Source organism: Stylophora pistillata, chromosome 14 (assembly GCF_964205215.1).
Source record: "Stylophora pistillata chromosome 14, jaStyPist1.2, whole genome shotgun sequence".
Classification (NCBI taxonomy): Eukaryota; Metazoa; Cnidaria; class Anthozoa; order Scleractinia; family Pocilloporidae; genus Stylophora; species Stylophora pistillata.
Window position 1 is genome coordinate 21,817,997 of NC_142532.1, and position 11,545 is coordinate 21,829,541.

General features: G+C 39.5%; 1 protein-coding gene across 1 annotated transcript in view; it reads left to right on the top strand.

The window, feature by feature from the left end:
• Window positions 1-3,983: 3,983 nt before the first annotated feature.
• LOC111336901 (alpha-1,6-mannosylglycoprotein 6-beta-N-acetylglucosaminyltransferase A-like) overlaps window positions 3,984-11,545 on the top strand; it is a 24,228-nt gene continuing 16,666 nt past the window's right edge. Inside the window, exons 1-5 of the mRNA XM_088745155.1 lie at window positions 3,984-4,372; window positions 6,850-7,035; window positions 8,240-8,301; window positions 9,585-9,674; window positions 10,141-10,251. Coding sequence (XP_088601281.1) covers window positions 4,123-4,372; window positions 6,850-7,035; window positions 8,240-8,301; window positions 9,585-9,674; window positions 10,141-10,251 — 699 coding nt within the window. The 5' untranslated portion in view covers window positions 3,984-4,122. The remainder of the gene's footprint in view (window positions 4,373-6,849; window positions 7,036-8,239; window positions 8,302-9,584; window positions 9,675-10,140; window positions 10,252-11,545) is intronic.

Genomic DNA, 11,545 nt, shown 5'->3' on the forward strand with positions numbered 1-11,545 from the left:
TTCGATTCGAGTTTACACAGAGGAATACATTTGTGCCTCACACGAATGCGTCCGTCGATCGATTAGCACAAATACCCACCGGTTCGTCTCCCGGTTTGGACGATCGCCGGTAAAGTGATTGATTAAATCGTCTGTCTGGGCCCAACTTGTTAACCTCTCTCGCCAGATCCTTCTAAGAAGTTCTTAGCACTTTAATAGCTCTTCAGTCTGGATAAAATAAAAATCCCGCGAGCATAACTTTTCCCTCGTAATTTCGGCTTCCACAACGAATGATAACTATCATCCGATTAACATAAGAACAATAAGATACAAGATGTAAATGATGTGGACGGGTATTCTGAAGTTGCTCCGTTCATCGTGCATCATACGTAAAAGAACAATATAACATGAGCGCCTCGCTTGGCCTCGGAAGACAAGACCCACTGCTCAGTTGGTGGTGGCCCAACTATTATCGAATCCTGTTTGCGTTAGAATTTTTTTCAGGCCCCTTTTCCGGTGAATTATTTGATTTCATTTCAGTTGCCAAGATCGTTTCAATGCCTGTCGTCGGTCGCGCGCGCGCGGGTCAAAATATAGTCTATTTCATTTCAGTGTGAAAATAATGCCGTGAACTTTGACATAATTAGACGAAAAGGTCTGGGTTGGGTGTCTAGGAAAATCAGTTAATTGCATGGTCGGTCTAAGACTAACATTATTTAATTTAGATTTTGGCTTATTTATCGCAAGAAGGAATGTAAAAGTCCTCAAACAGGGATTGGTTCGTTGACCGCGAAATTCCGCGCTCCACCAATGTTCAAACAATGTTTAAGATTCCAAATAGACACCTTGCTCAAAAAGCAAAAAGCTGTTTTTATTTAGTGGTAGACTCGGGACGCTAAAAACCATACACCCTGCTTGTTTTCGTCTATCCGAATGGGCTACTGAGGGTTTCTCTTTCTCCCTCCGCCTCTCAACCGTTACCCACTCCTTCCCCCTCCAGACGGAATGACGTAACATCTTACGGCATTCACGTATGGGGAGGTACGTTTTTTATTGGGGGGGGGGGGGGGGTGGGCCGGGTCTTCGGAGGGGAGGGTCCGTAAATATTTTACAAATTGGGGAGGGTCAAACCTGTTTGATACGCAGCCGAGGGAGGGTCATAGTTTGTTTTTTTTTTTTGGCAAGGAAAAAACTACTCCATGTCGGTTATTTGAATTTTAATTATTTGTTACCAAACACGCGAAGTGTACAGGAACCTAAAACTTATATATACAAGCAAAGCTACTAGTCTAAATCAATCTACATCATTTTAAACAGATGTCGAAATATTATGTCAAAAAAACTATCTTGTCCCAACTAACGTAATTGTCTCTCTCGACCCGTGCCCACTTTCATCCATATTTTAACGTCGGTAACGTTTCTGCGCGGGGCTCTGGTATAAAATTAGTGTCCGGTGGCGATTCGTTGCTTGAGCTACTCGGGCTTGAACCGACAACGACCGACAACTCAGTTAGCTCAAGGGATAGAGCGCTGGACTGTTGTGCGGGAGGTCGAGGGTTCGAGCCCCGGCCGGATCAACACTCAAGGTCTTAAAACAAGTGAGAAGAATATGCTACCTTTCTATATCAAGAAATGGCTAGATACTCTAGTCTTCTCGGATGGGACGAATAAATGGAGGTCCCGTCTCCTGCAGGGTTAGGGGTAGGAGACGTTACTTTCCCACGCACGAGATTACTGTGTGATGGATGTCCTCCCCTGGGGTGGCTGCTTGGTGGGAGTTGGCCCTGAAAAGCCCCCATGGGGAGTGGTCGATTAACATATATATGTATGTATGTATGTATGTATGTATGTATGTATGTATGTACAACTCGATCTACCATATCACTTTGCGAGTCAGTCTCCACCTCGGAAAGTGACGATGTCACTTGTTGCTGTACATTTCTGAGTGGGGGCTTCCGAGGTTGTTGACGCCCCATTAAATTGTACAGCAAGCCACCAATGTGCGCTTTTATCATTGCGACTTTTTCAGCTTTGTTCCCGTTGAAGGTGATCTTGTGATGGGAAAAGTACAAGGATAGTTAGTCCACCCTCAACGACGACAGCTTATCGGAGTTATACAGTCCAACCCAGTCAATGTCATTGTACACCCGGTCCAGCCGTTCCATTCGCTCCAGTTTCAGTCTCCTCTATCTTCTTCTCCTTACGTATTTTTATCTGGGCAAGGTGCTCAACATACTCCGCTACAAGCTTTTCGGAGACAATGCATTCATCTGTAAACCTTCTAATAGCCTCACTGTCCCCACTGACTAGTTCACTTTCCTCAAAGAATCGCTTAATCTGAGCTCGAGGCTGGAAGTCATCCGGCTCACGGCCATCGGTGGGAGTTGCACTCCAAGAGAGATAATGGAAGTTTGGTAGCTTGCCATAGTCGGGATATGGTCGTCGAGTTGGAAGTGGAGCGCTGGTAGTCTCATCCTTCTCGCAAAATTTACATAGTTTGCCACTTCTCTCTTCACACGACATTCGCCTATGCTCAATGTAAAGCTCACCTTTCTCACAAAATGCTATTTGAGAACTCAGTATATTCGCCCTTTGGGTTCGGGAACCAGCCCAGATTTTCATCTTTCCACTTCTCTGGACTTGTACTTTCACTTGTTCCCGCAACCGATGTGCTACCAACAGAGTCAGAGGAGTAGCGGGCATCCTTTTTAGAATGGCGAGTCGGCAAACAGCCACAACGGCCACAAGTTGCTCCATCTGACCTCATGAAATCCTAACATTCTCCACAAGCGCATTTCCCTCTTTCTATTCCTCGCACATCCTTGCCCATTTTCAAGTTTTCACCGTGCAACGCCACGCAATTAACTGCTTTGTGCGCAGACACGGTTATGTGAGCAACACTTCCGGTCAGTTATTTTCACTTCCGGTTGTTTTTGTCTCGGAGGAGGCGGGAGAGGGTCAGATCCTTTTTGTTTAGGCATTTATGAAGGGTCATGGATTAATCCAATCTGGAAAGTGGGAGAACCACGAACTTTTTGGCCAAAAATTTCTAAAATACCCCGGCCCACCCCCCCAATAAAAAACGTACCTTCCCTAACAACCCGCTCTGAGCTCTGCGCGAATTCTCACGTAAGGTGCCCAAGGTTTGGGTTTTATCGACGGGAAAGCCAGCTTTCTTTACTTTGGAGAATTAGAATTACAGTATTGATATTAGTTATAAATGATAACGCTAATAATAATAATAATAATAATAATAATAATAATAATAGTGACAATTGGTGAATCAGTAACAAGTCTCGTATTTCGCAGCTGCATAAAAACCCTAGCCTGTGTTGCAGCCGGACGTGTCACACAATCCCCGGTATAGTCCGTCGGTTTAGACTGTCTGCGACGCAGGCTAAAAAACCCGAACTGAATAACATCTATCGACATTAGTTTCGATTTTTGGGAAACGATCTCGAAATGTTTCTGTGAAATCAAACGAGGCTCTTCGAGTGATGTATTACCTGTATTTATTATCCAACTACACCGCTGTTCCGCTTCGCATACTTCTGTCACGCACTCCCCATAAATAAATATCCGCAAAATTCGCCCGCACTGAAATAACAATTTGGCATGTTGGATAATAAATAGGAAAGAGTACCATATAACCCCTTACATTAATTTTGCATTCCACTTCTTTGTCTTTCACGACAAAACTTTAAAAACAAAGTCTACTAGTCTGAATGCATGATTAATGTATGGGGTTGTATGGTACTCTTGCCAATAAGGAAGTTGACTCTTATTTTAAATTACAAGAAGATCCGAGCTTTCAAAGGAAAAGCTTTCACTCGCTTTACAAAGCAGAAGGTTTATGTCCACAGTATTCCTTCAAGATTCCACGCTTTATTTAGCTTTTGTTTTTACTTCATCATCAAAGGCCTGGATACAAAGAAAACAGTATTATTGCCATAACAACCGTCAATCATTTTGAATTATGCTGTCGTGACGAGACAAGAGTTTAAACTAATGGCTGAGGTCTTCCTTGGAGCTCGAGGAAGTGGGAACATGCTTAAACTTCGAATGTAGTTCTTTACAGAGTAAGCCCTCCGTCATAGGGCTGTGTGTACCTAGACGATCAAATTCTGTTGCCTTTTCGTTACGATGACAGGCAACCGAACCTATCCTCACCAGCGAGGCAGATGGCGCCAATGCCGGTTAACTTCGAATCGCCTTGGAATAATTCTCATTGTTCTTAGCTTGATGTGGGGAATGTATTTAATTCAAGCACAACTAAATGAAAGACAATCACAGTCTGAATACTTGAAGGAGAAAATTATTGCATTATCGAAAGAATACATCGATGCAGTCGCGAAGGAGAAAGGCTTGCATTTAACGCAGTTAGGAGCTAATGGTAGGTAGAGTTATGACTTCCTGCCCGCGTATTACTCATTAAAACAGGTGGTTTTCATTTTCTTCTTGCGTGTAGAAACATATTCTCGGTAAGCCCTGCTACTGTTGAATCTAAAAACTTTTGGCGAAGTAATATTTTCACCTTTTATTTTGTTACCAAATTTCATGGAAGAAAATTAGGCCTCTAAATATTTAAATATGTTTTTTGAGAATAATTTTGAAAGTTCATACGAATACATTCACCTACTCTTGAAAACCTACTCTTGAAAATTTATTTCGATGTCAAATTGGTGTCGTGATATTTGAGCCAATATTTCTAGCGAGTTCTCTGGACTTTGCCTTTTTCGAATTTGTTCGAAATTCATCCCGTCTTAAATACATAAACTATAAAACTTGCAATAACGTTTGGCAAAAAATAGTAAAATTTGAGCTCGATGGTTCGGCACTCGATGAAGTGAAATCGACGGACATGCTGAAGTGCAGTTAGACTATTGTTTGAGAAGTAAACAACGGTCAATATTAATATTCGTTCGTGATCAAAACAAAGTCGAACAAATCGCATGACCATGCAACCATCCATATCTACTCCGTCACCTGCTGTGAACATGCAAACAAAAATATTTGCACAGTTGGGCTTCCTGGCTTAAATGATAACCACCTTTAACATTCATTATGGTTTTGAACTTGTTCGTAAACAAGTAAAAGTGTTCAGTCCACTTTTATTGATTGTGGGTAACTTTTCTAAAACAAATGTGTAGTCCCAAAGGCAACTTAACAACTGCATTACTAAGTGGAAGTTGAGTGCCTGAAACATCCAGGGGCTACTACCTTTGGTAACCAGCCCCTAGGTGGAGAGTTCTTCCATGGCTGGCAAAATCCTAGCAATGCAGCTATGAGCCCCCCCACACAGGAAAGGGAAACAAGCACCTGCCACACTGAATAAACAATAGAAAAAGGCAGGGAATGGATGGGGAAAACTGCTTGGGAATGCTACAAGTACATGCTCAAAGCACATGCAGGAACGCTTCAAACGAAGAGCACATGGAATTCTGACACATGTGCATATGCAAAAACTGCTGATTACCAGAGAACTCTGATGCTCTTTGTTGTTAACTCTGTTAAATTGTCTGTAACAACTACATTCTACAAGCTTCACCATTGTTTTCCTGATCCAAGAAATGCATGTATAATTCATTTTGGGACTGTAGGTTTCACCACTACACAAAATTAATTTCACTACTTGGCCATGTTGTAGCTTTGTCTGTATATGTCGTTAAAATCCACCTATGAATCCATAGCGACATAATGTGTTAATTCATGGGGCATAATTATTTTATCAATAAAGATTTAGAAATGCAAAGACTAGCAAAAACTAACGATAAAAACCGACGTTTTGGTGTCATCATGACGCCATTGTCAAGGAGAAATAAAAAATGAAGTTTGTGGCAAGGTGTAACACTAAATTAGCATAAATATGTTACGAGCTAATTAAACAAATACTTTTGCGCGAATTGAATCGCTTTGCACGTTCAGAGTGGGTTTTAAGTCTCTGATGAAAAGCATTTCGTTCACCAAACAATCGAACTTGTTACTACACTTTTTCAGAATGCTAAATTTTTAGCATTCTGAAAAAGTGTAGTAACAAGTTCGATTGTTTGGTGAACGAAATGCTTTTCATCAGAGACTTAAAACCCACTCTGAACGTGCAAAGCGATTCAATTCGCGCAAAAGTATTTGTTTAATTAGCTCGTAACATATTTATGCTAATTTAGTGTTACACCTTGCCACAAACTTCATTTTTTATTTCTCCTTGACAATGGCGTCATGATGACACCGAAACGTCGGTTTTTATAATTATTTTAAAACGTCAAAAGCCTTGATATCTTTCATCCATTCAAACCACTAATTAGCTCTTTAACTCTAAAGATCGATTATTAACTCTCCCCTCTAACTGATAAACATTTCCTTGTAAACTAGTTATGAGAATTTAGTGTTTGATCAGGATAAAAACTTCTACCTGATAAGTTTGAGTATTCTCATTACTTGCATGCTGGATAGTGTATGGATATTATAGGGAGAAGTTACATGTTAATCACTTCTGGGAGTTAAAGAGTTAAACATAAAAAGACTAAAGCGGAGGACTTCCCAGCTCACATATAATGTATCTTAACTCATATGAGATGCATTTTTGTGATGGAATTCTAACAGTTTGCAGCTAAATTTCAGAAAGTGTGCAAGGATAAAACTATGGTGTGCAAGAGATATTTTGTGCTCCTGTCGAAGGATAGTGTGGTGGGGGTGAAAGTTTTAAGCCTAACCTTTCTGCTTGCTTCTTAACCTTGGGAAAAATGCATTGCTTGTCAATTTTTCATCTGCCATTTTATTCTTACTAGTTTTAAACTGCTATAAAACCCAATTTTGTTATTATACAGCACACAGTTTCTTTAGAAACTTACCCCTTTATATTTTCTTTTGCAGGGGATGTTGAAGTCCGTGAGATGAAAAAGGCCACTGCAGTTCTTCTTCAAAATATGTTATCAAGAATAACGAATCTTGAGGAACAAGTTGAAAGTGTCATTATAAATAGTACTTCAGAATTCCAACATCTCACAAATGCGATCAAATCGCTGAACAGAACAATCAATAATATTACCAAGGTAACAGGTGAGTAAGAAACTGTGTGATGACAAGACCAATATAACATTGAGGGAAAAATTACTAAATGCTAATTGGGCAAGGTGGAGGTCATTTCATCAGTGTTTTCTTAATTACACCAAACTAACATCATAGGAATTGTGGGCAGACAATAACAAGAATCGCGAGGTTAACAAGTCCTAACATTCCTTGAGAAAGTCATTCCAACAATTGGCCAGTTGATTATGTGGTCAACATGTTGGTGCATCAGTTAGTCAGTCAGCCAGTCAGTCAGTTAGACAGTGAGATAGTCAGTCAGCCAGACAGTCAGTCAATCAATATGTGTGTTTTGGTAACATAACATAACATAACATCAACTTTATTACAACATGATAAGTGTTTAAAGCTTCGTGCTTATAGGGTCGTGCATTTAAACTAGTCCTAAAACTAATACCTATTACTAACTTACATACGAAATGAGAGTTAGATTACTAATAGTTAATAATTATAAAAATTTTTACAATATATGTGATATAATCTGCATAAGATATCATTAAAAATAAAAATAGTCTTGATCACAAAAATTAACTGTTTAGGCAGATGTTACCTTAAATGAAAATCTTTCAATTCAACGATCTTACTTAATCTTGAATCTTGAATCTATGCTCTTTCTTGTAGCATAAACAATGTCTGCATTCGTAGATGTAATTGTATTCCATAGAACAGCCCCTTTATAAGTTGCTGAACATTCTAAATAGTGAGATTGAAATCTTGGTATAATGATATTATCTGACCCCCTTAATGAATACTTCGCACCACTCGACCTCTTAACAATAATATTTTCGGACAGTTGTTCTGGTAGTAAATCATTGTACGCACCGTGTACTACCTTAAACAGTTTGGTCTTATAAATATAATTTAAGGAGTGCCATTTAGCTATCTTCAGAGAGTCATCATGGGAGGTGTCTTTCTTTAAATATATATTGACTTTGCCGCTCGGCTGTGAAGTTTTTCAATCGCCCCAAATAACTCAAGATTACAACAGCTTGCCCACATAACAATACTATAAGTGACGCCAGGAAGAATAACACTGAAATAAAATTGCTCCAATGCACTTTTGGGTAAGAATCTTGATTTTCTTCATAAGTTAAGCTTATTTGCAAAACTCTTTTTAACATTCATCAAATGTGGTGAGCATGTTAAACTTTCATCATCGTGTGGGTTGAAATTGCAGAAGAGGAGGTCTGTTTTATCCCAGAGAACCCAGCATTTCCTGAATGCAGCAAAAAAGTACAAGTAAGTTTATTGCATCTGTTTGTTTTTCAAATCTCATCTGCCTCAATACAGGTGACTCTTTGCTTTCTGTGCAATTGGTCTTGTATATATTTGTGTAATTATGTATATAATATATATATATATATATATATATAACATTAAGTGACTAGAAGGAAACACACATGATTTGCTGCAACTCTGATGAGTACTTAATTAATGCATGAAACTCAGAGTTGCAGCGAATCATGTGTGTTTCCTTCTAGTCACTTAATGTTATATACCGCTCTACACAAATGTGTATTGAGCCCTTTTTAACAGTGCTAGCTACCATTCACAATTAGTATGTTTATAGATAAATACAGATATATAATTGGTAATTATTGGTGGCCAGGTCAGTATTAGGAGAAACTGAGCGTAGATTACAAATGCCTTATTCCTTGTTTATTGTTCTTGTTCAAATAGTGCTAATTGTTGTAAAATTTTGTGTGTACTTTCTTTGTGTCATTTCATAATGTTACATAACATAGCATGTATTTAACCATATTGTTCATCATAGTTTGTGTATTTTTGTCCAGTATTTGTCTAGTATTTGTCCACGCTTTGTCCAGTAAGTTTGAGTATTTTGTCATTCGCTTTGTGCAGCTATTTCGCTGCTAGGCAGGAATTCAACAATATCGCAACAAATTTTTAACAGTGTCGTTTGGCCTTGTTTGTTTGTCTCCTCGAAACCTGTGTTGAAAATTCCGTTAGAGTTGTTTCATAAGATACAATGAAATATATGAAGTTCATATATTTTGAAGAGTTGTTTCAATAAAGTATCAGTCACCTGTGGCAGTTATACTGAGCAAGGGGTCTTGAGTATGGCCTCAAGACTGCATGTGTAGGTCGGTACTCAAGATGAAGGGCATTACTATGTACTGCAGACTGAATTTAATGCCAGAATTTTATTTATACAATGAATATATGAAGTTCATATCTTTTGAACTGCGGTATTAGATACGTATGATGCACGATCCTCGCAGTAGAGAGCGCTATTTATGCAATAGTGAAAATCAGACCTGAAAAAAATCAGGCCTGTACGAGATTCGAACCACTGACCTTATAGTCAGTGGTTAGTCCATATAATAGTGCAGTAGTATCGCAGAGGTCAGTGGTTCGAATCCCGTACAGTCCTGATTTTTTTCAGGTCTGATTTTCGCTATTGCATAAATAGCACTCTCTACTGCGAGGATCGTGCATCATTAGTAATTTTATTTATATTATCTTCTAGCGATCTAGTATAATACTATTTTATTTCTGAATAGTGGATGAAAGAGCATTGGACATCAGAGCCCAAGTATGCTAAACATGTGGTGAATGGTAGTTTATGTTCTATCCTCAAGTATCTCAGTGAGGTATGTCATAGATTTGGTAATGATCCTCCTTTTCTTCTCTCGAGTTTCATAAAAAAATTGTGCAGTGGTTTGCTAGGATTATTTTCTATTAACTAAGCTTGCATCGTCTATTTGGCTGGAAATCACCCCAAGCTTATTTTTTTTCTTGCATTGTTATGGACTTCAACCCTTTAACTTCTAAGATCTGATAATAAATTCTCCTCTCTAGCTGCCAGAGATTTCCTAGTAAATTAGTTACAAGAGTTTGGTGTTAAATCAAGATGATAACTTCTACCTGAGTGATAGGGTTGAGTATCCTCTTCACCTATTTTCTGGAGAATCTATGTATAATACAGGGAGAAGTTACATATTAATCACTTCTGGCAGTTTAAAGGGTTAATCCAGTGTCTCAGTCCATATAAGTGCAAACAAAAACAATTACAGCTTTTTTATTGCTAGAAGTAAATGTAATTTTCTTGAACTTTAGGTTGAACAGTTGTGTCCCAGAAATTATAAAGGTCCTAAAAGACAACCAGAGGTTGAGAAATGTGTCATTCCATCTGATTCTGCATTCCCTCACTGCAGTGAAAAAGTTAAGGTACTGCATGGTATTTGTTAACCTGTTAACCCATAAGAGTGACTGCTAGCATCAAATTTCACCCCACAGCATTACCCCTGAATTAAAGATAAATGTCATAAGAATAAATAATAAATTGGGATGAATATGCTAGGTATACCTTTCTACAACATCAAGAAATGGGTAGATATTCTAGTCTTCTTGGATAGGGACAAATAAATGGAGGTCCCGCCTCCTGTAGGGTTAGGGGTAGGAGACGTTAACTTCCCATGCACAAGATTACTGTGTGATGGATGTCCTCCCCTGGGGTGGGTTGGGGTTGGTTTAGGTGGGTGAACCTAGTAGGGGACTTCTTGTCCTATAGTTCTCTCACCTGTACACTGTACGAATCTATAAAAACTCAAAACTCAAAAGGAAGTGATCATCAACTAATAAAAGAAGTTCTTGATTGGTAAACAAATTCTCCTTGTCAGCACCTTAGGAATGTGTAGAGATCAGTATGGAGAATATGCATACTGTGAGGGTGTAGAGGGTAATTGCATTAAGATTACAAAGTGGTACAAATATTATGAACTTAATGCGTGTTTTACATTAAATGGTTTGAATCTGGAAGGAATTTTCAATTGTCTTTTACAGTAAGAGTAGGGTAGTTCTGCGCAGGGGATGGCAATGGATAAAAGGTTTGTCCAACCTTGCAGGATTGGGCCAGGAGGAGGGGAAGGACCTGTGCTAAAGGCTGATTCAGAGCCAAAAAAAATTAATAATAACAAAACTAAGAGTTTATGTTCATGGGCATACTGTAAATCCTCTACTAAGCCCCCCCCCCCACCTCTGATAGGTCCCCTCCACCTCTGATAGGCCCCCCACCTCTGATAAGCCCCCCCCACCTCTGATAAGCCTCCCAACTCTGATAAGCCCCCGCACCTCTGATAAGCCCCCCCCACCTCTGATAAGCCCCCACACCTCTGATAAGCCCCCACCTCTGATAAGCCCCCCCACCTCTGATAAGCTCCCACACCTCTGATAAGCCCCCCCACCTCTGATAAACCCCCACACCTCTGATAAGCCCCCCCACCTCTGATAAGCCCTCCACCTCTGATAAGCCCCCCGTCTTTAGAGAAAGAAAGTTATTAAACTCCCTCCCTCTATTATGCCCCCCCTCTCCAATTAGCACCCCCCACCAGAACAAAAAAAAAGTACCTGAAATAAATAAGCCCCCCAGGAGCTTATTAGAAGAGGATTTATGGTAGATGCATTTTTGGGCTGCACTCAGACTCATTTTAACCTGAGCTGCTATGGAGGGGTTAAAATTTCT